This window comes from Gossypium arboreum, chromosome 5 (genome assembly GCF_025698485.1).
Source record: "Gossypium arboreum isolate Shixiya-1 chromosome 5, ASM2569848v2, whole genome shotgun sequence".
Lineage (NCBI taxonomy): Eukaryota > Viridiplantae > Streptophyta > Magnoliopsida > Malvales > Malvaceae > Gossypium > Gossypium arboreum.
In genome coordinates, this window is record NC_069074.1 from 5,769,735 (window position 1) to 5,797,153 (window position 27,419).

The window sequence follows — 27,419 nt, forward strand, 5'->3', positions numbered from 1 at the left end:
AAAAATCATCCATAGTTGTTAAGCTCGAAGGAGATATTTGCGAAACTACTAGCACTAGGGCAAATTTCTCAACAAAGAAGCTAAGCATAAGCAAGCAGCTAGAAGTGCAGCACGCGCCAATACTTTCTTCGGTGAATCGGTAATTATCGCCGCCATTTTCGAACTCTAGCTCGAGTTTATTCAGCCCGACTAACATTGTGGTGTAACTTGACTATTTTGTAGTTTGAGGAGCGATGAGTAAAAAAAAGAACCCTATGGTATTCTTCGATATTTCAATTGGTGGAGATCTGGTGGAAAGAATTATTATCGAGGTAAGCCAAAAACCAGCTGCTGGCTTTTTTTACTCCGTTTTTGTTCCCTGTTTTTTGTGGGAACATATTTGGAAATTATCTGAGTCTTAACTTCATTTTAAGGATAAAGACAAAGTTATTTTTTTCCAAATTTACAGCTTTTTGCAGATGTTGTTCCTAAGACAGCTGAGAATTTCCGGGCACTCTGTACAGGTATCCCTGAAAATGTTCCATATTTTTGTTAGTGACAGGTGACTTAATTTTGGTGCTTGCACTGATTGTCATCTTTTTGTTACTGTGTATCAGTATTGATAAACCTATTAATTATTAGTTTCTGGTCTTTCTAGATTCTTTAAACGTCTCCTGTGTCATAGTCTACGAGTGCAAGATTTAATTATCTCATGAATATTTTTTCTTTGACTAGGATAAATCACACAAAGCCCTGCTTCAAATTTTATCGTCTTATAAACTAATTGTCTGCATTTGGAAACAAGTTTATCAGGCTTCTTGATTATATTGAACTGTGTTAAACCATAGGTGAAAAGGGCATTGGCAAATCTACCGGGAAACCCTTGCACTATAAAGGAGCTTTTTTTCATCGAATAATCAAAGGATTCATGGCCCAAGTATGTTACTCATTCTTTCTACAAATCATTTTAATTAATCAGAGGAATGTTTGCTATGATGATTCTTGTTTCATTTTTTTTCTCCTATGTCCTACCTTCTGCAGTGATGCAAAGTTTTTATTACTAAGCTGTAATTTTAGTTTGATTAACATCTTACTTTTCTATCATAATATCTTATTCGGTTGATAGGATTCAGATTTCTTGTATCTGCAGTCAATTAAACATGTATCTCTTTGGTCTAATCATATATAATCATTCTAAATGACCTTTATCTGAAACAGCAAGCTCAGTACTTAAGCTTTGGTGCCAATTAATCACTAGGAAAATATTTCAGTTATCTTTAAATGAGTAAGTTCTCTGCTGAGTATTAATTGATAGATCTTAGTGCTGTAACCTGAACTTTTTGAGCCTTGTTTTCACCTCCTTGGTGCTACTGCTTGTTGCTGGTGATTAAACTGGTTAGTCATCATGGGCGTCTGCAGAGTGACTAAAATTAGAGAAAAGCTCAGTACTTTTATTTTTTTGCTTTGTAGGGAAGGTGAGGGGAGCTAGTATCTATTAATTTTACAGAAAAAAAGCATGTACTCAACGGCGCTAAACTTTTCCATTTTTTATGTTTTACTTTTTTCTACAGGGTGGTGACTTTTCAAAGGGAAATGGTATGCTTGCTCATTCCAGTGCATCGAAATTTTGTTCTGTTATTTTTGAGAGATTGCAGACTCTGCTTGGCATCTAAATGTATGCCCAGACTTGTAAGGAAAGAGCTTTAATTGATTTGCAGGCACTGGTGGAGAAAGTATTTATGGAGGGAAGTTTGCAGGTAGGCCTTTGCATGTCAGCACTTAAGTATCTTACGATGAATCAAGTCAAAACTTAATCATTAAAGTTTATGTTTCCTTGCAGATGAGAATTTTAAACTGACTCATGACGGACCTGGTATTCTCTCTATGGCAAACAGTGGTCCAAACACAAACGGATCTCAATTCTTTATAACCTTCAAGGGCCAACCTCATCTTGATGGGTATTTAACGTTTGCTTATTACTTATTTACCTGTTATGACTGTAAAGATGGAGCTTTTCTATGTTGCTTAGCAATGGATTTGTCATTTCTTCGGTGAATTGGTAATTATCGCCGCCATTTTCGAACTCTAGCTCGAGTTTACTCAGCTCGACTCGCTGCTCTCCCAACTGTTGCTTTCCTTCAATACTCTGTATCTTTTTGTTTTTTTAGGCTTTTTCTTCTGTATCAGTTTGATCCGTTCTGATTTTCTGAGCAGTAGATAGCTATCTTTAACCTTCCAAGTTTAAGCATTTCAGTTAAATTTTAAGCTTGTTTTCTCCTTAAAGAAGAAGATCAAGAGTTTTTGAGTGTGAAAATTAGGATTTAGGGTTTTTGCGGTTACAGTAGGATTGTCGCGATGCGTTAACTAAATTGTAATTTAGACTTTTTTTAGTAATAAATACAGTGGTGAATGCATATCATATTCGTAGCATTGGTCTGTTTTAGAGGATATGCATCGCTTGTAGCTTGAAAGGGTGTATGTAAGTGAATATGGAGTTTAGACATCTTTAAATTTTAGGGTTCTTCTATAGGGAATTTTATTCACAAAATTTGCTGAAGGAACTCTTCTTGAAGAAGCTTGTATGTTTGATATGTGAGAATGAAGTAGAGTTTTATGTGCCACATGCATCGAAAAGTGAACTTTTTTTTTTTTTTGGTTATGTATTAATTTATTAGACTATTTTATGAACTAACATTGTGGTGTAACTTGACTATTTTATCAAAGTTTAAATCAGCTCAAGTAGCTGGATTATATTTTAAGAAAGAGTTAAGTTTAAGCTTGAGTTTATCCCTACCCGGCTAGGATTAGACCTGATTGTGGGTCGGATCACCTGGCCCAACTCGAAGGCCTGCTCGAAATATGGGAGAGTTTGGGCAAAAATATAGGCCTGAAAAATGGGCTTGGACAAAAAATAAGGTCCGTTTTTTACGGGCTGAGCCTCGGGTAAGGTATTTTTGGCGGGGCTTGGCCTGAATTTTACTAAAAGACAAAAAAAATCTGCTCTTTTTTTTTTAATGTTATTTTTTTTATTATTTTCTCTCTATTTTGCTACCATTTTGTTATTATGTTGTTACTATTTTATTGTTATTGTTTGTATATTGTATAAAATTTATTTTATTGTTATTTTGTTATTATTTTAAAGGCATTTGCTTGTTAAATTATATTTATCTTAGTGTTATTTAAGTCTATATATCTTTTAAAATTTATTTTGAATTTGTTGGAAAATATTTATTTTGATATTTTTGGTATTTTGATGTATTATATATATTTAAAATTATATAAAAATTAATACAAAGCGGATCGGTTAGGCTCGGGTTTTAATATTTTAATCCGGGTTGGACTTGGGCAAAATTTTAAGCCTATTTTTTGTGTCAGGCCCGAGTCTAGTAAATGAGCTTGAATTTTCAATTGAGCCCGGCTCGGCCCGATGCATATGAGCACCTCTAGCTCAGATGAGCTTGAAAAGATTTAACTTTACAATTTTGGTTTTTTTTTTTCTTTTGTTCAATATTTTGGTATCACTCTAGGACCTTCAATTTTCACTTGAGTTTTTTCTCAGTTGGTTTTTTAAAGGTATGGACCCTTTATTACCCCAAAACTTGGAGGAATATTCTGCTTCTTCGACGACCATAAAATTCGAGCACCCCCTCCCATTAATCCGTGGTCCAATCCTAGCAGGAACTTCGGACGACCCATCATTCGGTCCATACATTCTTGCTTTCAAAGACCTTCCTTCTTGGGCCGTTGCTTACAAATCCTGCGAATCAAAAATCATATTTCAATGCGAGGAAGGCGCACGAATTGGGTGCGCCATCACTGCTTCCAACAAGTGTAAACCCGCTTGGTGGCACTCCCTGATTGGTGGGAAATCAATGAATTTAACGGAAAGAGAGCGGTGCGAAGATATCGAAATGGGAGCTTGTTTGGTTGCGGCTAAGGAAAAATGCATCGGCTTTGCCAAAGAAAAGTGTACGACGCCATTTTTGAATTCGAGAATCGCAGTGGGGGAGAAGGAGATAATGAATAAACGGGTTGAGAGGATGGTACACGCAGCATCGTTGCCGGAGGAAAGCAAATGGGCCTATCTTATGGGGTCGGATTATTTGGGAGGGTCCAAACCAAGGGTGACTAATTTCACAGCTAGTCAGTATCTGGGCTCCAGTTCTCAACTTCAAACATGAACCTTCACATGGGTTTGGAGTTTTAGTCAGGTTTTTTTTTTTAAGCAGTGACAATTCTAAAGTCGACAATTGGGTGTTGTAATAAGCAAAACACTAGGCTAAGGTATGTTAAATTTTGTTTGTTGACAATTTGTAGAGGTTTTTTAACTTGAACATTGTCTTTGCATTTCTGGGTAGAATTTAGAAACATCTTATTTTAGAAATGCATACACAATGTGTTAACTTTTTTGTCATACAATAAAAGGGACCCTTTAAAGAATTTTGGATACAACATTCAACAGAAATAAGAAATGGCACAGGAATAAAATTCTAATTTTCGAAAAGGTGAATTGTATTCGAAAGATGGGTTCTTTCGGCAGAATATAAGCAATGGCCAACCTTTGACTGTGCCCATATAGGCATATAGCATCTCAACTTTCTCATTTTCTTCCTTATTATGACCCGAGTAGTGCACAACAAATTTCGGCAGTAGGTGCATGCTTTTCATAAATACATAATACTTTTCTAAGCACTTGAGCTTTGCAGGCATGTTAGTGACCATTGTTATGGATTTCTTTTGCGCTTTAGTTTTTATTTTCTTACACAATAATGCTCCGTACGTCGAAAAAATTATACTGTATTTAACATGAATTTTTATTTTATAAAACTGAAGTCTCATGATTTTTGTAAAAAAATTTAGAACATTTTGGGCTAGAAATAATTATACTGTATTTTGCAATAGCATATGCCATGAGAAATTAGCTTTAGAAATTTAGGTTTTTAATATTGTTAAATATTAGTGAAGAACATGCTGATTGGATCAAATTAGACTCTCTACTATTAAATGGATCAATATAATCTATGAATCATTAAACAAATAAAACCAAATTATAATAGAGTTATTAAAGAATGATATATTGTTTTTAATTTGTAGCTCAAAATTCAATAAAATATCTCATTTACAAAAGCATAAAATTTTTCAAAATAATAATTTTGAGAAATAAATAAATTATTTTTTACAAAACTAAGGTGATTCATTTAATAGTAGAGAGATTAATTTAAACTTTCACTGAAATGTTATACATGTTTGAACAGTTATAAAAAGTTCATTTAATTTAGTGGTATTATTATAAACCTAATTAGTTAACTTAAAAAAAAAAAAAAAGGCTATTAGAGCACTCATTAGCAAAATTGATTTTGGGTGCGATGCACTTTTTCTTTCTTAGCTATACAACTTGATTACAAACATTTAGCAAAATCCATCTCTATGTACGTGCCAAACCCAGTAGAGGCTATGTTTTTCAAAAGCTATATATCCTCCACTTTTAAAAAAAAACATACGAGAAAAGCGTATAGCCTGTCATTCCCACGTTCAAAATGGAGAGAGTTGAAGCCACCATGCAAATGCATTGTAATAAAAAAAGCCTCAATGCTTGTAAATATGGCAAGGTTTTAAGAGATTTTACCTTTATAATATCTATATAGTCTATCCAAGCTGCTTTTGTTGTCTTTGCTTTTTGGCTTTTCATGCTATCATGAAGAGAATCTGTATTTCTGTTACAAGAAATTGGAATCTGTTAAAAGATAAGGTGTTTTTAACACAATTAGGAATTAATACTGTAGATGATAATCATCGGTAAAAATATTATGGAGGTCTTTATACTAAGAGTTGAATTACATTTTGTTCATTCTACTTAATAAATGGACAAATTAATCCCTATACATTAGATAAAAAAGTAAATTGTTCCTTTTATTAAAATTTTATCTATTTCTATTATTAAAACTACTTCATATATGTTAATATGAGGTACACATGGTTGTCAAGTTAATTTGTTAGCCATGCTAGTTTTTATAAATGGCTAGAGTTTTTAATAGAAATGATCAATTTACTCATTAATTTAATGTACAATAACTAATTTGCTTATTTTTAGTAGAGGGCTAAAATACAATCTAATTTTTAATATAGGAGCCACCATAGTACTTTACCAAAATCATTCAATAGTATTTTTTTTTTTTAAAATTAGCACACCTGATTTGCAAGATCTTTCAGGGCGGTAACCTCCACGACAGCAAATGGCCGCCAGAATCACCACTCAGCAACTGCTTCAAATCAGTAGTTAAGAAAAGGGAAGTAACAGGGTGCTTATGAAACGCAATACCTTGTGGAGGAGCAATCTGTATTCTGGTGACTTGTCCAAAGGCAACCCTCCTGTGGTTCCAACGCTAGTCGAATTACTTATCGTCTCTATGTCAGTACAGTGAACCATATGCCAGACCTTATCAGCCCCATCGTGGTGACCTGTTACATACCAGTTTGTGTCCAGCCAATCAGAGAAGGTTGAACTTGTCACAGAGATTATATAATCAGATGGCACCTGGGATGTTCTAATTACTGCTAGACAGCATCCATTGATGCTCCAAACAGCAAATAGAGTTCCAGCAGCAGTCATAATTTCACCAGTTAAATCATTCACATAGACAGCAGAAACTGATGTTGGGAATTCGGGAAGTTGCCAAACGAATCTTAAGGAGATGAGGTCCCATATGATAACAGTGCAGCCATCTGATCCGCTCACGATCAACATATAAGGCTGATTGACATGAAGACATGTGATTTTGGATCTGTGAGCACAAAGCACTTTCTCTAACATCAAACGACTGGAGGCACGCGGATGCTCCTCGCTGATTTTCCAAACATAAACTAGACCATCCTAAGCGCCAGTGACCAAAATGTGACCATCATGGCTAAAACCAGCACACTGAGTTTGGTTTCCTAAATGAAGATTCTCATGTGTTGAAAGGAGTCGATCTTGGTCAAAACTCAAAAATCTCAAGCTGAGATCAGGGAAACCCCATGCGACATATTTGGCATACATTCGAGGTTTAAGCTTAGTGTTTGCCTTGCCAATAAGAATTTTCTCTTGGAAAGTGACGATCTGAGTAATGGAATAAGAGCTTTTCCGTATTTCGTGTGGAACAAGAAGAGTTGAATTCTTCAGTGGATGAGGAGGAAGCTTTCTATCAGACCGCCTTTTCACGTGCGGTTTCAGGAATAGTTGCTTAGGTGTCTGTCCAAAATGATTGATCTGAGCTAGAATGGAAGCTTTCATTGAAGGATCTGTAACTGCATCTATATCCACACTCCCTTCATGTGTAGTGGTAGAAAACATTAGCAGCTTTTTCAGCAGCCTGTCAATCGTAACAACAATATACGGAAAACTTAATAGTTTTTAACATCTTTCTCAAGTAATGTGTGTTTGAGTGTTGAAAATGTGCTTCAAGAGAATGCCAGTACCTACCTTCCCCCTTTGTTTATATCCAAAAATGAGGTCCATCCAATGGTGAAGATCTTCCGAAACAAAATCGGATTCTAAGGCCTCTCTATGCATCCGAATGAACTCCCTAGCACTTCCTTTAGCCCAAGGAGGAACGTGACCGTCACCAACCTAGGGAAATATGAAACAAGAGAAAATGAGAAGTTTGTAAGTCTTAACGAACCACAAAATTTGGCAAATTACAAAAAAGAATTTATAGATCATACTATACAACTTTAAAAAAATTTAACCAAGACAGACCTTTTCCCCTGACTGTTTCTCACCCAAGTCAAGACTGAAGCGATTTTCCAAAAACTCAGGCATGTAGAAGAATTCTGGGATCAGTTCTTTCACATCTGATGTGTTACCCTTCCCAGCAGCACTCAACCAAGTGTCTCTTATGCTACTGAAAAGATGATCAGCATGATCGAACTGGCAACCCTGTAGCTTCTGGTTTTCAGCACTGAATGGTGGCAAGCGAAGGAGATAAAAGAGAACAATGCCAGCACTAGAATAGTGAGAACCATAATGAAATTTTGGGGACCTCTGGGTCATCCCAGCTCTCATATCTGAAAAATAAAAGAGAATGGCAATGGTAAAGCATAGCATAGATACACAACCTAATACATGCATTTTAAAGACCATGTTAAAGAAAGTAGCACAAATGCATCAATATGATCATTCATATAATAGTATGATCTTGAATAAATATTGGGATTGTCCTGGTCTTAAATTCCTCTTCCCCTTCTGGTGTCTGACTGCCCATTGGTTTTTCAAGTTTGGGGAAGGTTTTGGGATCTGACAAGTCCAGATTTTCACTCTCATAATTAGCAAGAACCCATGGGAAGACTGGGTATTGAGTAAGATCACTATATCCACGTCCTGCCAAGGTATTGAGATGCATGAGGTACTGGAAATTGCTGATTTCTCCACTTTGCCATCTCTTTGAGAAAGATTTAGCTGTTATTTTAAAGAGACGACCACCCTCATTGATTTCCTGTTTTGTTGATCCTGAAATTGTTGTGTCCAACCTGATGCAAGGAAAAGAACTACAAAGTAAACAATCTTTTTCAAAATTCAGAAGATAAAGGAAGAAAGACAAGCACTTAAAATAATGAAGCATAAGCGCAGCAAGGCACAGTTGTCATTGGCAAAGATAGATGCTTGGGATAAACAGAAAGGCTAGTGGATACTAGCCTTTCTGTACCTTTATATCGCCCTTCATTTTCAAGAAGTAGCTAATACCACACCATAAAGCTACCTTAAAAACAGAACTAAAAGTAGATGAGTGCTAGATTACATACATGCTGTTCCTTGGCAGATTCACGGCAACCAGATTTTTGTATACTTCATCTCTTTCTCTTTTGTGAAACACCAGGAGATCATTGTATCCGTCCATGCTAAACAACTCAACAGCAACAGGACGTAGCTGGTAATCACGCTTTAAAATCTCATGAATGCTATCAAGCTTCCACATACGCCAAGGGTGAGGTAAATTACCACTGGCAACCACTTTCTCCTTTCCCCATACACCACCACTGTAGGCCCAGGCTCTTCCCCCTATCAATGCCTTTGGTGTTGTGTCCCAGGATGAAGTTGCTTTTGATAGGCAATCCATACAGCCAGTAACATCCTTCTTAAATCAATAACAGAGAGCTCATCTTCACATTCCTTCTCACATATGCAGCCAGTATCATCAATGTAAAAGTTCTTTATTACATAATAAAAAAAGTTCCCCTATCAGAAATATACCATCATGTTTGTCCAGACCAACTACTCGCTCACAGTTATATCTGAATCGAATCTTTTCCTGTTGTTCTAAATAAGGTATGATAAAATATTCACTATCATTTTGCAGCGCCTTATCTAATTTATCCTCTGTAACTTTGATTTCATCAATCCTAACAGAAGGTGACAGCCCAGGAAATTCAGCTTCAGATCTTCCTGGTATGCCTTCCGACATAGGAACAGAAACTGCACTAGATTTTGCACCATACTCAAGTGCTGAGTGAAGACTAGCTTCAGTTACACTGCCAGCTTTGTCATCATTACAGCCATTTTTAACAGAAGTTACATCCTTCACGTCATCTGATCCTTTATACAATGATTCATCATATAGTTCAATTTCATTCAAAAGATTGAAAATAGCTTTGGAACCAGAATCAGAAACATCTGGACCATCCTCATTTTTTACCTTGGGAAGCTCCGTCTCACTTAATCCAACTGCCCATCAAGAACATTTTGGATACTGTTAATTCTTAATTTACAGCACTCAAGCTTTTTGCGCATCGTGTATGGACCCTCAATGGGGCAAAGTTGCCATTCAGGATCTCTAGAAGCAGAGGGTTTACGGATTGGGAATATTCCTCGTTCATGTACAAGTTGTTGGAGATGGGTTTGCCATTCGCTTTCAGCATTGTATCACGAAGCCCCTCCACTGCATATCTCCTTTCAGTCGCTTGCTCCCAGTGTTTTTGTTCAAACTTTGAAGTATCTCGTGATCTTCTTCCCATTTCCCTCTTACGACGGCCCTCCATGCCTTTGATTATTACTCCAGGAAATTTTGCTGAGCCAGAAACATACTGCTCCCACATTATGGTTGCACATTGCTCCAGTACTTTATTTATCATCTCTTCAGATGTCCGAAGCCAGTCAAAGAAAGAAGATAAGTTTCCAGTCAACAATTTGTCAAAACCACCATGCAGTACATCTAGGCGCTGTCCTTTGTTAGGTTTAGAGACAAGCAGGTCTTCCAGAGAAGATTTTCGATGAACCAGTAAATACTTGACAACATCAATTGCCAGGTTCTGTACATTTCGCGTTTGGTCAGGAATAAGATAAATTAAATTTACACAAAGACAGCAATTTAGATCAATATCAAGATTGGTTGGACAGAATATTATTTGTCGGTGAGCAACTAATAACTGCAAAACTTTGCTGATATCAATTCCTGGATCATCTTGTGAAGAGTTTGTGAGTGATCTTTGCGTAAGTTCTGTTAGTAGACCGAAGGAGGAAACGAGATCTTCTTCCCCTATGCTAATCAGGAATGATGGTAGGAAGCGGTACAATATCATCCTATTTGTATTCTTAAGAACTGAATGTACGTAAGCCTCAAGTTGTCTGCTACCTCTTGTAATAGACAAAAGACCCTTTCCAGTAGGAGCTGCGTCTTCAATTCGACCATCTTTGTTTGCTAATTGCAACATTGATAACAAGAATTCTAGAGTTTTCAATACAGCAGGTTGAGGGAAAGCGCCCATGTAAACACGATCAACAATCATCCAGCATAATGCATCTAAGTTTGAGGACCATTTGGTCTTATCTAACTTTTTCTCTTCTTCTTCATTGTCATGCAAGAGACGCCTTTCAATGAAGTTCATTAGTCTGCTTAGAAATAAACCTTGAAAAACCATCATAGATTCAGCTTCAACATATAGTGGAACCATTTCCAAGATGCTCTCCACAAATTGTGCTGCTTTTATTTGCTCTGTTAAAAGGTTAGCCAGTACTTCAGCTATAAAATCCAACATAGCAGCTGCCCCAGCTGAACAAGGGCCACCACCATAGCCAGAATCATCCATTTCCAGAAGAAGCTTTGGAATAACTGGAAAGGCAGTATTTGTAGTTGTTGGTCCTTGTTGAAGTTAGTTCCCATGCAACACATGCAGCTCATGCAGATTCATGCACATAAGAATTTATGCACATATGTTGTCCGGGTAAAGTACGTGCAATTGAAGATGTTAATATGTTAATGCTACTGTTTTATCTCAGTTTCATTTTGTTACTTTTTTAACAATGTTTTTGTAATTTAGTTCATTTTGAATGACAAATTGATATAACTGATGGTCAAAGAGCTGGTTACCAGCTTTGTTTAAGTGTGCAAGCAAAATCACCTAGTCCCTATGTAACTAACTAGTGGAGTTAGGTAATATTTAGGTGATGAATTTGTTGATTTTTGACCAGCTAAAGTCTGGTATATGTAATGGCTTTGAGCCAAAGTTTCTTTTGAATGAAATCATCAGATTTCACTTCCATACACTTTTCTTTGTCTTTAAAATTCTGTTCTCTATTCTTGAAAGAAGCTCAAAGCTTAAATCTCAAGCATTTTTTCCTTCATTCTCTATCTGGGTATAATACATTGCTGTTAAAGTCCAGGTTGAAGTTCTTACTTCATCCGGTTAAAGAGTGTCAAATCTCCAACAATCCTGGAGAACCAGACTTCAAGTCAAAGGATTGATCAACACCTATAGACGTAGAAGGCTCCATGGGATTTTTGGATTCATTATGGTTTGAAGTTGAACTTAACCACGAAGTCAGAGCAATAATGGGAGATTGAGGAGCGAGGGGGCTTTTGGAATTTAATTTCTCAGAGAAAATACAAGAATCTGGACTAGCAAGAGCTACAGAACTCTGTGAATCTGGTGGTTGAATAGCCAGATTGTCGGTATTATGGCAGGTGAACTTATTTGTGCTTGAGGCAGTAACCTGATTGACACTATCACCATCTTTGCTCTGAGTAACTTGGACATCTTCCAGCAATGATTTCTTCGATTCCTCTTGGGATGTATTAGGTTTCATCTATTCTTTTATCTTCAGCACTGGAATTTGAAGAGACAAGCATATCTTTAGAAGTTGAAGCTTAAGGGAAGCTTCCAGCACTAATAGAAGTTTTGTCAGACTGTTCCTGCTCCACAGGGAATCTAGAGGGCGCATTTTGCGAACTAGCATCATCATAACCATTCAAATTCTTCTCTTCTGTCTCTTTTGAACGCTCTCTTGCCATCTTCACTGTGTGACCAGACCTGCAAGCCAAAATACAAACAGAACAATATTACTTATAAGTCATATTAGAGAAAATATAGCATTATAATGAGATATACAATTAATGCGAATAAAATTGTAGAAAATTAGAAGCATATAATGAGAATGTATCTCAAGACAAACCTAACACAAGAAAAATAGAGGTCAACACAACATTCTAGAAATTCTGTCTGTCTGCAAACAGCTGAAAAAGCAGGACACATCTTTGCCAAATCAACCATGAATCTCAGAACTGCAGTTGTAGCGGCAGGAGCAGATGCATCCCCACCCATTAGGCGTGCAGCATATGTCTTGTGCATGAGAGCTTCACCCTGAAGCTCCGCAGTCATGTCTGCATTTTCCTCCAGTTCTGCCGCAAGTTGGAAAAAATTTCCTGTTTGGCAAGCAATTATTGACTGCATGCTCAGCCTATCAAAGGTGGATTTTGCCATAGCAATTATAGATTCCAATAGTTCTATAAATTTCAACTCCACATGACCCCCATCACTCGGCATGAGTGCATGGAAGTCCAGCATACGAACTTCTGGCAATCTTGGATAAACTGGTTTCCCAAATATGAGGCAGAATAATATATAATATATATCAGGAGAATCATAAAAACTAGTAAGCACACGCATAAGGCCTTGATAACCTCCACTAGTGCGAAATTTAAGAGCAAAAGTGGGAGAAGAAGCCAGACGTACGCCAAGGAGAGTCATGATCCATCTCATACTAGTAGGATGAACAGCATCATCAAGAAGATAAGTCAATAATTTAGAAGAAACAATTCTATGCCACTGTTCAAGCATTTCTTCTGATTAACTTGAAGATCCACAAGCATCTCCAGAAGCAAATTCCTAACTATAACGTGCTTTCCCATGGGCTCACGCATTATTTGATGATGTGGTTTCATCTCAGGTGGATCAAATGACATAATAACAAACCTAATCACGTTTTCAAGTTCAGATGCCAGGAACCCATCTTCCAATACAACCCCAAGGACTGCAACTAATTTTTCCAAAACAGGAACTTCAACATCACCGCGCTGCAAAGTCACCAATAAATGTTGAACAAGGTCGATTTGACGAGGAACTGTAAGGTTGTGATTCCTATACCAATGAACAGACACAAGTTGCTCTAGAAAATTTAACAGTGCAATTTGAATGGGAACTGGAGAAGTTACCCACAGTGTCCAGTCCAGCAAAACATGTTCTACCATATTTGCATTTGACAAGACAATGCAGTTTGAAGTTTCAGCTGGCAGATCAGCATTATCAAATAATAAGTTTAATTTCTTTTAAGGTTAATATATTGTTTTATACTATCTATTTGCGTCTAACACAAGAAGTAAAATATTTGAAATATACACAGCAATATTAACTATAAATGACTATATTTAATACAAAACAAAAGGAAATAACCATTAATTAAAGAATAAGAAAATAGAAAGATGAAGAGTTTGCGTCAAACTGGCCCTTGACACTTTCCATTGTACAAAATTTCTGAGTCAGTTTCAATAACACAAGATTGAAAACCATTTTGCTCTCACAGCAATAGCTTCAGCCTCAATTGGAGTATCAACTTGTCTAAAACCAGCATACCCTGCAACAATCATTCCTCACAACAACCCCAATTCCTGCTCTTTCATTTAGTCCCCAGGCCCCATCACTATTAACCTTCACCACACCAACTTGAGGTTTTTCCCATCTCTTACAACACCCTTTCTCCTCTCTTTTATTAGCCAACCAAATCTCATTTAACATTCATCTGATTCCAAGTTATGAAATCACCCATAAAACCCTTTAACCTTTAATCACAATTAACCCTTCAACTTTACACTGATTATTCGATAACCATGTAATAAAGAAATTGGCATTATAACGAATATAAATTTAAAAAAATAATAATAATTGGACCTATATTGTTAAATTCAAATAATAAAAAGACTAAGGAATTAAAAAGCTGGTAAATAATTATGAGTAAAATATATATTGGTCCTAGAAGGTTTGCCGATGAAGCAGCCCAAGCATAGTCCAAGACTACAATTCAATCTATGAAACCCAACAATCAAGATCACATGGGGCTCCAATCATATCAACCTTGTTTCTAAAATGGTGTTTACTGTTGTGTTTTAAAAGTATTTTTTAAATTAAATTAGTCTTTTAAGTTAAAAAGTAATCTAAATAGATAGCTTTTCTAGTTAGTTTGAAAATTTTAAATAATAAATAATTTATATTTTTCTATATAAAGTAATACATATATATTATATTATATTAATTATATATTATCTATAAATTATTGTGGATCAATTTATTTACTATTAATTTCTAATGTCGCGTGTGTTGTATGCATGTAATTTTAATTAACTTATAAGTAATATATTTTAATTATTGTTAAGTAAACTCTATAATGTTAATTTGAAAAAATAAAAATAAGGTAAAACAATATGCAATAATTAAAATAATAGTACATGACAATGAGCATATAAAAAACAATTTTAAAGAGTGATTGCTTCACTTAGTATAAACAATGTATAAAAACATTTAAAAGATAATATCATAATATTATATTTATTTCATTATCAATTAAAATAATCTTCAATGCCAAATATGATTTCATATTCCCTCTTCAAAATAATCATTGTTTTAATATTTCATTTTTTATATAATTCTAACATATTAATGCTAACAATTTTTATTTTTTATTGATATTTTTTTATAAAATACTAAAATTAATAAAATACAAACAAAATAACAAGACACCTCTAAAACTTAATTAAAATAAACTATCAAATTTTTTATATATAATATCTTAAACATGATCGTAATATTTTTTTTCCTTTTTCATTTTAATTTCCCATTATCTAGAGTGAGTTTTCCAGCCTTTTCTTTCTATTTCATGGATCCCTTCCTTTTGCTTTTCCATCATCTACCTTTCTCTTTAAGTCGAAAAGAATTGATGTATAATCTTATCTTATATTAGTTTTTAGATAATAATTTGATATCATATAATTACATTTAAAATTCATATTCAATAAATTTAAAGTTCAAATCTCAGCTCATACAATTAATTAATTAATTATATTATTGGATTCCAATCTCTGCTATAATCTAAACTTGCAAATCATACAATAAACTTATCCAAAAACAGATTGCATATAAAATTATTGATGACAAAAGGGAATAAAACCATGAAGGAAAAGAAAGAACCTACTCTTTCAGTCTTTTGTCGTAGTAAGAGCTGAAAGCCACACATGCTACCCAAGCCATATTCTTGTATTTTATTGCTTAAGAAAAAGCATTGCATTCCACGTTCTTTTCTACTTTTCACGAATGGGAATAAAATACCAAATAAAGCAAAGTAATGCATTGGAAAAGAAAATCATATTAAGATTGTCGTCATTAACGCCAGTCGGGTCTATGGTTTAGGGTCTCAATAAAATTTTGATCTCATTTTTTAAGTTTTGATCAATAAAATTGTATACTCATTTTTAAAGTTTTGATTCAATCTGAAAAATAAATTTAAAATTTTTCTAAATTTGACTCAAATAAAAATATTAAAATTTAAGTTTGACTCGGTTCACAGGCATTAATTTCTTTTAGATTATTATTTTTATATAAAAAATTTAAAAATATAATATATCTAATACATTAAAAATATTAAAATAAATATTTTTATGCAACTTAGCAAGTAAATACCTCTAAAATAGTAGCAAAATTAACAATAAAATAAAATTTATATAATATCTAAATAATAACAACAAAATAGTAAGAATATAATAATAGTGACAAAAAAGTAACAGAAAACAACAGTTTTTTTTTTTTGCAAATTCGGTCTGGACAAAAAAAACTTACCTTAGACCGAACTTATTTAGAACATAGGCCTCGATTTTTTACACAAACTCATTTTTAAATTTATATTTTTCCCTGAACTTTTTTGCTTTTCAGATAGGTTAGAGATTTATATTAAGATTGATGGATTAAGTATATTTTTGCACAAAGGTGCAAAAGGATACTTGGGAACCATATTCCTATCGGCCTACTTGTTTCCCTTTGACGTCAAGGCAAAACAAAAGATTTTCCACTTTTTTCTTTTTTTTTTTAACTTATAAAACTATTTATCCTTCTTTTCTTTTTCTTTTCAACCACCATATTCTAACAATTTTGGGTTTTTCCCCATATTAATTATTTATTTATATTTGATTCATAATTAATATATATTAAAAGTGAAATAAACAATGTAATCTCATTTAAAGCTAAACTTATTTATATTTATTTTTGAATTTTTTAGCTAAGTAATAATATCTAATTCGTTAGTAATGTAAAATACTATCATTCCATCAAATATAATTAATCTTAATTTAATTTTATAAAATTAACAAATAATCTACATTAAACACTGGATTAAGTTGGTGTCGATTAGTGTCATGAGTTAAATAGATATTAATTTAATTAGATAATAATAAAATATTTTTATTTACAAAATAAATTATATTATTTTGAGAGTAATTTAATATTTTTATATTTTATAAAAAAATAGAAGAATATACATATAATAATAATTGAACCTAATCCTCTATTCTTTTTAACATTTATAGCATATAAACTACCTTAACAATTATTCATAATTTCAGAGGGTTTTTAGAATAATTTCATTTTATTATTAAAATTTCACAGTTTAAATACATACATGTTTTTTTTCTATATGCTCAATATTTTGCTTGTGAATATCCTAAAAGTAGCTTTTAAAACTTTTATATGTAATAATTTCTTCATTCAATATATCAATTATTGAATTGAATTTAATGTTATTACTGTAGCATGGCAGGTCCATATTATATTTTACGTTTTGTTTTATTTATTTATTTATTTATGTAGTACATAATAAATTCATGTATTGTTTTATACGATATTATAGTAGTCTTTTATCATATGACGTATATATAGCCAATATTTTTATTATTGTACAATTACGACTGTATTAAAAACCAAGCTATTCCTGCACCTGCAGTTTTGGTCCTTAGAGGGCAAACAATTTAATTCAATTACAATAGGCTTTTCCTGCAATCTCACTTCAACCACATGTGCACTTTGTAATTACTAGTTACTCAGATTGTAACAGATAAAAAGTAAATGGCAAACTCAGCTTTTTATTTAATTTGCTCCTATCCAATAACCCTATTTGGTGCATCATGCTTTTTTTCTTCTCCAACTGTATATTACAAATATAAATGAATAATTACAACACAGAATAATTAGTACAAAATCAAATTCCTAAAGAAAGAATGTAGGTTTGAACTTAGAAGGCAACATTGTTAAGAAGGATAATTATAGATTGTAAAATAAATATGAAATATATAAAAATAATAATACAAAAACACAAAAATGAAGAACGAGACAAATTTATACATGGCATGTGCATATTGTGAGGTTGGAGATGTACACATCACTATTACGCATAATAAGTACTCAAAAAACTAGGGAAAAAGTCAAGAATACGATATTGAGGGGCGAGAATAAAATTTTTGAAAATTTAGAGGCTAAAAATAAAATAAAAAAGTTTAAAAAGAAACTAAAAGTACTATTCAAGTTGAGAATAATTAAAATATATAATTTTATTTAAACTTAATTGTAAAAATTTTGATATAAAACATATTTTAATAGAATCTAATTCTTGGAGAAGAATTTAAAAAAAAAAAAGTGAAATGAAACAAACCATGGACATTTTTATTCTCCTCGTAGAAAAAGAAATTCAATTCAGGGTTTCAAACTTTGTCTACTGGGAGTTTCTTTAAAAAGAAACTATATCTATTCATAAGAAGGAATTCATGTAATAATTAGGCTCAACCTTTGCTTCACATGTCAACCATTTTTTTGGGTTCTCCATAATTGTACTGTTTCTTTTCTTAGCATCACTTATTGGTTTCAAAGAAGAGTTAGACTTGACCAAAATTGGGAGGCAAGTATAGTGTAGTAAGATAAATATAATAAGAATCCCGTTTAATATTGTTTTTGCTTACAAAAAGTGGAATTTCCCAGCAGGAATGCACCCCAAGACAAGGTTGCACCAAACAAACACTCATTATGGACCACCCACCATCTCCCATTTAACATCATCCAATTCCCTATCATAAGCATACATCAACCACATTTCCACGTCAATTTAAGTACAGAATGAATTAGATGATAATAATTTAATAAAAATAAAGTTATTGGCATTTTCTTTTTAATAATACAATTATATAATTATACATATAAATATTAAACCGTTATAATTAACTATGATCATTTTTAAACCAAGTCCGAGCTCGAACTTATTTAAATATTTCTAATACTTTATATATATTTTTTCATTTACAAGCTAAAAATCGAAACCTTACACACGTACATATCTCTATATATATCTTTAGTCATGTCTCAATTATTTTTTTCTCTTGCTATCACCTCCTAAACCTTTCCCATCTCTTTGTACTTTCTGAGCTAGAGATCTTGTCATCTCCACCAAAAGCAGCGTCTGTACACGACCATGTCGGCCAAGGACTGCCTGTGCACCACCATGTCGGCCAAGGACTGCGGCCACCACGATGACGAGGAACAGCTACCCAAGCGCATAACGGTAGCCATTGTTGGGGTATTCGTCGTTGTGGGCATAGTTATTTTCCTCGTATGGGCCATTCTCCACCCCGACAAGCCTCGGTTCATCCTCCAAGATGTCACCATCTACGCTTTCAACCTCACAGCTCCGAACATGCTCACTTCCACCATGCAAATCACATTATCTTCCCGAAACCCGAACAACAGGATCGGCATTTACTACCAAAAACTCGACATCTTCGCATCTTACCATAACCAGCAGATAACTTTACCCACACTGGTACCCAGAACATACCAGGGGCATCTCGACGTCACTGTTTGGTCCCCATTTTTGAGCGGGAATGCAGTGCCAGTGGCTCCGTTTCTGGAGGAAGGGTTGAGCCAGGACATGAATACCGGCATGGTGTTGCTGAACATCAAGGTTTACGGGCAACTGAAATGGAAGGTGGGGACTTGGATTTCGGGTCGGTATCAAATCAACGCCAATTGTCCGGCTTATATTTCCTTTACGGATCGAACTAAGGCGATCCAAGTTGGTTCGGCTATGAAGTATCAACTTGTGCAAACCTGCACTGTTGACGTTTCTCTTAACTAAGTTTTTATTATTTTTCCATCCCAAAAGAATACTTGTGTCTTTATGACTTGGTTTTTTAAATATAATAATTATATTATATATTCAGTAGTTTTGCTAAGACGAAATTTCTTGGAAAATTTATGAAGGAGAAGATTTGTGTGCTTTTACTTTATATGTTTGTTTCTTTGATTCTTATATGTCAATCCATTTTTCAAAATTTAAAAACTGCAAGATTACTATTTTATTAATTGTCATGTTCCATGCAAGCGCATAAATCAACTCAAGTAAAAATTGGGTAACTTAGTTCCTTAATTAGAATCACTTGGGGGGTAATTAGTTGAGCTTATGGTTAAGGACCAATTGGAGGTTCCATGAAAATATTGTGTAAAATTTTTGTCAATATGCACATGTTAGATGCAATTAATAAAGCTGATGGGTCACTACTCTCAGTGAAAGCATGGGAATTGTATTTTCCGGCAAGATCTAAGCCTCAAAAAAAAAAAAAAAAAAAAAAGAAAGAGAGAGAGAGATTGAGTAGGGAGAAATAAATGTAGTTTCCTTTTTCTAACACTTTAATAAAGTTGACCTTTGCTTTGTAAAAAAGGGTCGATTACTTCACCTGCTTACATATCTTTGGAATTATTGGAGTTTGGTATAGTTGGAAGTAGTCTTTACCACATCTACCTTGCATTATATATATTCAACAAAATTAAATTTTAATAACTAAAATTAATTATACGGTTATTCATAGATTCATTTCTATACAATGATGGGATTTAAGTCTTTTTCATAAAACCTTTTTGGTAATATAAATGAAACTATTAGAAATGAAACAAAAATTCTCTTGAGACAAAAAATATATCATAAGAATGATTCACCAAAATTGGGCCAACAATAAATCAATTATTAGCTTTGTTTAGAAGGAAAAGATAAGATTGAGGATTCAAATTCCTATTATGGTAGCAAAATATAAGAAAATCCCCATAAAAGATGCTACGTTGCGCACTAATGTACAAGAAAAGATATGAGTTTTATGTTAAAACTGCTTTGCAGAGAGTGATGTAGATTGTAGATAAAGTTGTATCCCAACCCTATCTACAGCTCTGCTATAAGTAAGGCTCCCTCAAATGACTGTTCAAGTTTACTGCAATAATAATAAAATTACATACTTTTACATGACTCTTAAAGGAACCCAAGTCTTAGAGAAGGCTAATGAAAATCAGTTGAATAGTGGGCGTCTTCATACAATTTCCTCACTTATATTATTCTATTTTAAAGTTTGATGGAAGTTTTTGAAAGTATGATATCACGTTTCAACCAAAATGAGCCCTCCCAAAAAGAAAACAAAAATGGTGAAATAGTAAATGCATAACATAACTAATTCGGTTGGAAAGTAAGTAGCGTAAATGGCCTTTAATCTCACCATGCTACGACACAATGCACTTTATCATTTTATATTTTCCTCATCATTGGACCCACTTCCACTTTGGATACTTTCATATGAATTTGGGTTAACGCAGAATCAATATAAATTTGTCACCTCTACATAACTCGAACCCCGCCCTAAAAATTTTTTTTAGGGGGTTTAATAAGTTGGGTACGAAAAATAAGTTTAATTTTTTTTAAAAGTTTGACTCAAATTATGGAGGCTAAATTTAGGTTTAATTCAGCTTATATTAAATTTTTTTATTTTTTATATAAAAAATAAAAAATATATAATACACTAAAAATATTAAAATAAATGTTTCCCAACAAATTAAAATAAATTTTAAAAAATCTTAATACTTAAATAGCTCTAAGATAAATGTAACTTAACAAGCAAATGCCTTTAAAATGGTAGCAAAATTAACAATAAAATAAGAGTTATATAATATTCAAATAACAACAACAAAATTGTAATAACATAATAGTGAAATGATAACAAAACAGTAAAAAATTAACAGCAAAACAATAGCTTTTCTTTTGCAAATTCAGGTCGAACAAAAAATTTTGCCTGAGGTCCGATCCGTTTTCTAAATAAGCCTTTTTTTTTTTTGTCTAAACCTAATTTTTTTCTAAATTTTTTCGTTTTTGAAGCGGGAATTCGGAACGAGCAATGCACACCATATTATCTTAGAATAGGTTTATTTATTTATATAATGATTAATAAAAATTGATATCCGTAAAAATTCAGGAATAAAATTTCTTATTATTCCCAAATTACAAGTAAATTAAAGCAGTGAGTTTTGAAATTGGAGATGTGGGTTGGTTTTAAACTAGACATAGTTGAGCTAAGCCCAAACAATTGACCGATGATAACTAAAACAAAGCCATTTTTCAGTGTCGTTGAGGAATCAAATTGATGGATAAATCAGAGGTTATTTGATGAATTATTTGGTTCAAAACTGTGAAGAAGATCAGCACATGCATGAGCAGTGCAAAAGATAAAATAGAAACAGGAATTTTCTGCAGAATCTCCAACTATAATATCAGATTAGATTAATGATGAGAAAGGAAACGGTGACATTTATAAGTCATAAAAGATGCAATTTCACAAATGAGCTAATCCTAGGGGCTTAGGCGAATCTAGGGTGCTGAGCTGGTCCCCATAAATAAATCCCCCAACATTTTTAATCATGTTTTATATATGATTAAGTTAATTAAACACCTCTATTTCAACATAATTTTTTTGGATTTAACTTATCATCCCACGCCTTCATTGTAGCAAATGCAACGGCGCAATTGCAGGATCTGTCAGTATTGGGTTGGCAATTATGACCATTTTGACATAACCAGCACTTAAAAAGGCCTAATTAGAAATTTAACCATCTACTTGATCACATCTTGTTTTACATATTCCTATATACTCTCGAAAAATATGATCACCCTTGATTTAATAATTTTATTCTTTTTTACCATAATGGTAGTATCTCCATCAAATCATAACAAATGTGCCTTCGCTGCAGGGTATAAAATATTCTACAAGTTAAACTTTGTTTAGTATAATTATTAAATGATTCTTTTGTTCAATGGATCATAATTTCCTTTCATGATGGCTGTAGAAATCTTTAATCAGGAAATAGTTGGATTTTTCTCATTTTCCATTTAAGTTTCTTACTCCTTACATTCTCTTGTATATATAAAAAAGTAAAACTTACTTGAAAAGATGAATTAGTCGAAAATGATAAGTAAGATTATATATTTACAAAGACCGTTAGATAAGCTGCTACCGACGGACATAGCTAAGATGTAGAGTAGCCCAACCCTTGACTCTTGCCTGGATTTCCTCCAAAAGAGAACCACAATCATTAATAGACAACTACCTAGAAACCAGGGGCACACCCAACTACCTTACAAGCAGCCTTCCCAACTTAAAACCAGTGACCCTTTGCACGGTTACCAGATCATCCTTAGCCATATATAACGGCAACAAAGATCTCAGTCTTAGAAACATTAAGTTGCAAACTAGAAAAATAGTAGAACTCTTGAAGGATGCACCAAATACCAATAACTGAATCAACTGTGCCCTTTGCAAGAATAATAAGATCATCAGCAAATTAAAGATGAGTAAGATGGAACATGAAAACTCCTTGCATCGCTGCCCTATTCAACAGTTTTGAAAGAATACATATAACGATAACAAAAAGGTAGGGAGAAAGAGGATCTACCTGTTTTATTCCCTAGCACCTCTAAAAAACCCAACAATGCCTCCATTTACGGGAATAGAAAACCTGGGACTAATACTGCAAGCTGAAATCCACTGAACAGATTGACCGGGAAAACCCATGTTCCTTAAAATAGCAAGAAGAAAAGACCAACTCACTAAATCAAAAGCTTTTTGCAAGTCCACTTTGATGGCGCACCTAGGAGAAATATGCCTCCTACCTTTAACAAATGCACTGACTACTAGAAATAATAGCAGAGATATATGGAGTGATCCTCCGAACCAAAATCTTAGAGATGCATTTTTAAACAACAGAACAATAGGAGATAGGCCTATATTCCTTGATATGGCTAGGATTAGCACAGTTAGTAATAAGGGTAGCAGTAGTTGCATTAAAAGCTCCCAACAGCTTTGAAGAAATAAAGAAAAACTTCACAGCATCAACAAAATCATCTGCCACGATATTCCAAGCTGCCTTGAAGAAAAAAGCTGTGTAACCATCAGGTCCCGTCATTACCTTGATCAAAGATAGCTTGTTTAATTTCATCCCTCGTAACAGGCCGAACCATATCATTTTGTGCTTCCTATGAACAAATCACTAAGAAGCAGATCGGTACAACCCAAAACCTTAGCATCATCACAACCAAGCAGATTTTGATAAAACTGAATAATCTCAACCTCAATTTGTTCCGGCGTGTCCAACTTGGCACCCTTATCATCAACCATAGCACGAATAGTATGCTTATTCTTTGTAACAGCAACAGCATTATGGAAAAACTTAGTGCTGTGGTCCCCTTCCTGCAGCCACTGGACTCTTGCCTTTTGCCGATGAAATCTCTCTTTAGCATCCTGCAACCCTTTCACCTCAGCTTGCACTCTTTCAATTTGCCTCTCACAGTCGAGGTTATAATCACACCTTAAGCTAGCAATCTGTAACTCTTCAAGCTCAGCCCTCTTTTTTCGCACCCGATCAGAAATATCTCCAAAAGCCTCAGAATTCAAAGCCTTTAAACTCCTTTTTAACCTCTTCAACTTAAGAAATAATTTCATCATAGGATGACCATCAACCTCATCATGCCAAGACTCAGCAACAATACTCATAAAATCACTATGCTTAACCCAAAAATTTGAAAGGCTTAATCAGCCAAACAAGAGCATTCACAGCAGTAAACCCTCCTTTCCACACTATCATTACTAGCGGTAAGAAAGAAGTCAGAATTCTGAAACTCCAATCTACAAAAAAAATACTTTGACTAGTAGTCACAAATACATCCGAAACAATATGATTCTTTGAAATAATCCAAATAATTCCAGCCACTGAAATGTTTCCCCAAGATAGCCAATGCATTAGTCTCCTTAACCCTTGTTTCAAGCAAATAAAGAACTTCAACATGCCATTTATTAATCCTATTAACATGTTTTTAATCCTCTTATGTTCCAAAAAACAATTATTATAAGGAAGTAAAATCTAATTCATCCTCTACTTCTTTTCCCGTTATATATGAAAGTGATGAGCTAGAAACCATAAATAATTAGGGAAGCTGGAGACCAAACAACAGATACAATGGCTAACGTTTCCTTCCACCTCAACCGCTTATAGTTTAAGCTAACTTCACTTTATTTGCTTAATCTAATCATTCTTAAATTTGACATTTTATAGGTTTGGAATCCTATCCTTTTTCTCTTTTATCTGACCTAGTTTTAATAATATGTTAATATTACTTATATTTTTGTTATATACAACCACAAATCCTATCAATCCTAAATAGTATAAAGGTACAATCACAACTTTATCTCTTCCTTTTTTTTTATCAATTTGAACTTAAACCTTCAAATTTTATTCAATTATTTTTTATGAAAAAATTGATTGAATTTTTAAAGCTTTAGCACAAATTACTAATTTCCTTAAAATTTTTAACAATTTCTCGTAAAAATTAATTTAACTAATATTTGATGATTAAAAATTAAAAGTGACGAAAATTAAAAAAAAAATTGACAACGACTCTTGTAAATTTCGAAACAGATTATGGTACAAGTGACTGTTATTAATATATTATTATGATTTGCAAAATTGGAGTGCAGCAGCAATTATTGAACGTTAAGTCCCCTTTCGGTTTTTGTTTGCTTTTAGAAACAAAACAAAAACCCAAAAAAACGAAAGGTTTTTGAAGAAAAAAGGAGTCAATTTTTGCCTAAATATATAAAACATAAAAGTTTATGCTTTGTTTCTTTTAGTAAAACAAAAATGCAATACAGTGTGCCCCAATACCCCCAAAATGGACAAGTATTTATTCAAAAATGCAATAAAGAGTTGAAGCACTCCATTCTTAAATAAAATTTCAATAATTTTTCCCAACATTTCAATTTTTTTTAAAAAAATTATGTACACATGGAAAATGAGGTTCTTTTTATATTAATAACTTTAAATTTTTATTTAATTACGAAAATGACTTGGAAGAAAAATAATATATGAAAATAACTCGTTTGTTATAATGACAGTCAGTACTGTTTAATCAACCAGCGGCCCCATCTCCTTTTTTCCTTTAATCATTACTCAATCATTATTTTTTTTTAAAAAAATTTTGGTGTTGACACTGTGTCAGGCAACACCTGTATGTATATTTCGAAATACCTGTGAAAAATATGGATATTCATGGTGGAGAAAAAAACGAAAAAAATATTTTTTAATGGGTGTTGTCGGCCTGTCAGGCGGCATCAGTCAAGTTTTTTTTTTTTCTAAATAAATTTCTGTCAATGAAAAAAATAATTTTTTTTTTTTGTGTTGCCATGCTGTCGAGCGGCACCACCCACTATATATACCCGATCTCCGATGCAAAATTTGTATATGTTGAAGTGTTTAGTTTTTTTTTTTGTTTGTTGAAGAGGAGAAAAAAAGGAAGAAAGATTTGTGGCTAGTAGTAGGGGATAAAACTGGAAAAAAATTTAGTATTCAATAGAAGTGGGGAAAACAGAAAAAAAATTGATTCTCTTTGGTGTTCAGTGTTTCAAATTGAGGGAGAAAGATTTATTTATGTTGGTGTTTTAGGGAGAAATTGTGATAGTTTTAATATATGTTTGAGTTCACGGTAATGCAGTGGTGCTTAAAGGCCCACACATTTCATTTGTCATGTGGAAAGTGTATCATCACCTTAGAAGATGTCACATTGCAACTCAGACTCCCAATTGATCGTGGTTATGCTGTCATGTGTTCAAATTTTGTTATGCAGTGACGTGTTCAAACTTGCACAAGGAAAGCCTCATCAATTGACCATAGTTATGTGATCAAGTTTAATATCACCAGAAGATGATGCTTTATAAACCCCATATAAGTTTGAGAGTATAATCATATGGAAAACATGAGTTTAATTAAGTTTTTTTCTAGTATTTTTAATCTTATTGTCCAAGACTTATGTGGAGGTGGGGGCAAAAAGATCAACGGTGAGGGAAATGACAGTGACGATAGAAACAAGCTGAAATGCGACTCGAGGCTGCAACAGTTGTAATTATTATAGTGGTGCATGAAAGGAAGGATAGAGTGAGAAAAAAAAATAATTGAAAAAAAAACCAAAAAGAAAGAGGAAAATATGGGGAGCCCGTGGCCGCCACTTTGTTATGTAATTATTTCAACTGTACTTAGTATCACTATCATACAAGTTAAAATGATAATAGGGATCATCATATTTTGATTCATTATTTATGTAATTAGAATTACGATAATTATAAAAAAAAAACTTTTCGAATCATTCAAAAAAAGAATGATCATTGTTATGCACAAAAATTTATTTTCGTATCAAAATATATGGAATAACAGTCCTGATTGTCCAGTAAAATAACACTATCAAGTTAAAAACTTTTTTCATTGTTACTAATATCAAGTTAAAATTGTATTAATAGGTGAAAAATATTTTAACGGGTATTTACAATGGGAAAAAATCAGTTTAAGAAAAACGCTGAGAGTGGAAAAAAAAAAGAAAACTAAAAAAAAAGAACCGAAAAAATTTGAAAGAAAAAAGTAAAGGGTGGAGGGAGTTCGTGATCGTTCGGTCACATCGGCAATAGGGTGTCAGTCCAGTGTCGCCTAATAGCACCCATTAGGCATTGGAACATCAACAAGCGGTGGAAAATTCTTCTCTTGGGTTATAGTTTGTCGTCTAGACTGGAAGAAGGCAACGTTTGCAAGTTAACCACAGTACCTGGTGTAACGCCCCTAACCCGCATCCGTCACCAGAATAGAGTTAAGGAGCATTACCGGAGTTACCGATTTATTTATCAGATATTTTATTTCATTTAACTTTCATATTTGGAACCAATTAAAATCAAACATATTGTCACTTAAACGTACTTTTTTTTTTC

General features: G+C 33.4%; 5 protein-coding genes across 5 annotated transcripts; 3 read left to right on the forward strand and 2 right to left on the reverse strand.

The window, feature by feature from the left end:
* On the forward strand, positions 1-2,600 carry LOC108450196 (peptidyl-prolyl cis-trans isomerase CYP63-like). Its single transcript, XM_017747712.2, has 7 exons — positions 1-139; positions 223-311; positions 449-503; positions 828-916; positions 1,551-1,575; positions 1,698-1,736; positions 1,820-2,600. The coding sequence occupies exons 2-7, from the start codon at positions 234-236 to the stop codon at positions 2,032-2,034; spliced, it is 501 nt and encodes a 166-aa protein (XP_017603201.2). The 5' UTR covers positions 1-139; positions 223-233; the 3' UTR covers positions 2,035-2,600.
* A 954-nt stretch (positions 2,601-3,554) lies between these two features.
* Positions 3,555-4,160, forward strand: LOC128293178 (uncharacterized). Its single transcript, XM_053028786.1, has one exon. The coding sequence runs from the start codon at positions 3,555-3,557 to the stop codon at positions 4,158-4,160; it is 606 nt and encodes a 201-aa protein (XP_052884746.1).
* Positions 4,161-6,185: 2,025 nt separating this feature from the next.
* Positions 6,186-13,963, reverse strand: LOC108451024 (protein SPIRRIG-like). Its single transcript, XM_053028791.1, is given in 18 exon segments — positions 6,186-6,289; positions 6,292-7,289; positions 7,291-7,328; positions 7,439-7,585; positions 7,715-7,993; positions 7,995-8,025; positions 8,179-8,484; positions 8,758-9,094; positions 9,097-9,175; positions 9,177-9,679; positions 9,682-9,867; positions 9,870-11,090; positions 11,671-12,034; positions 12,102-12,258; positions 12,401-13,076; positions 13,079-13,550; positions 13,806-13,858; positions 13,933-13,963. Coding segments are annotated over 18 exon segments (5,982 nt in total).
* A 4,654-nt stretch (positions 13,964-18,617) lies between these two features.
* Positions 18,618-19,648, forward strand: LOC108466058 (NDR1/HIN1-like protein 1). The gene has a single exon (XM_017766428.2). It carries the CDS (start codon positions 18,782-18,784, stop codon positions 19,442-19,444), a length of 663 nt encoding a protein of 220 aa, XP_017621917.1. The 5' UTR covers positions 18,618-18,781; the 3' UTR covers positions 19,445-19,648.
* A 2,908-nt stretch (positions 19,649-22,556) lies between these two features.
* LOC128293218 (uncharacterized) lies at positions 22,557-24,687 on the reverse strand. Its single transcript, XM_053028930.1, has 2 exons — positions 23,071-24,687; positions 22,557-22,929 (listed from the first exon to the last, which is right to left on the reverse strand). Exon 1 carries the CDS (start codon positions 24,165-24,167, stop codon positions 23,637-23,639), a length of 531 nt encoding a protein of 176 aa, XP_052884890.1. The 5' UTR covers positions 24,168-24,687; the 3' UTR covers positions 22,557-22,929; positions 23,071-23,636.
* Between the last annotated feature and the right edge of the window lie 2,732 nt (positions 24,688-27,419).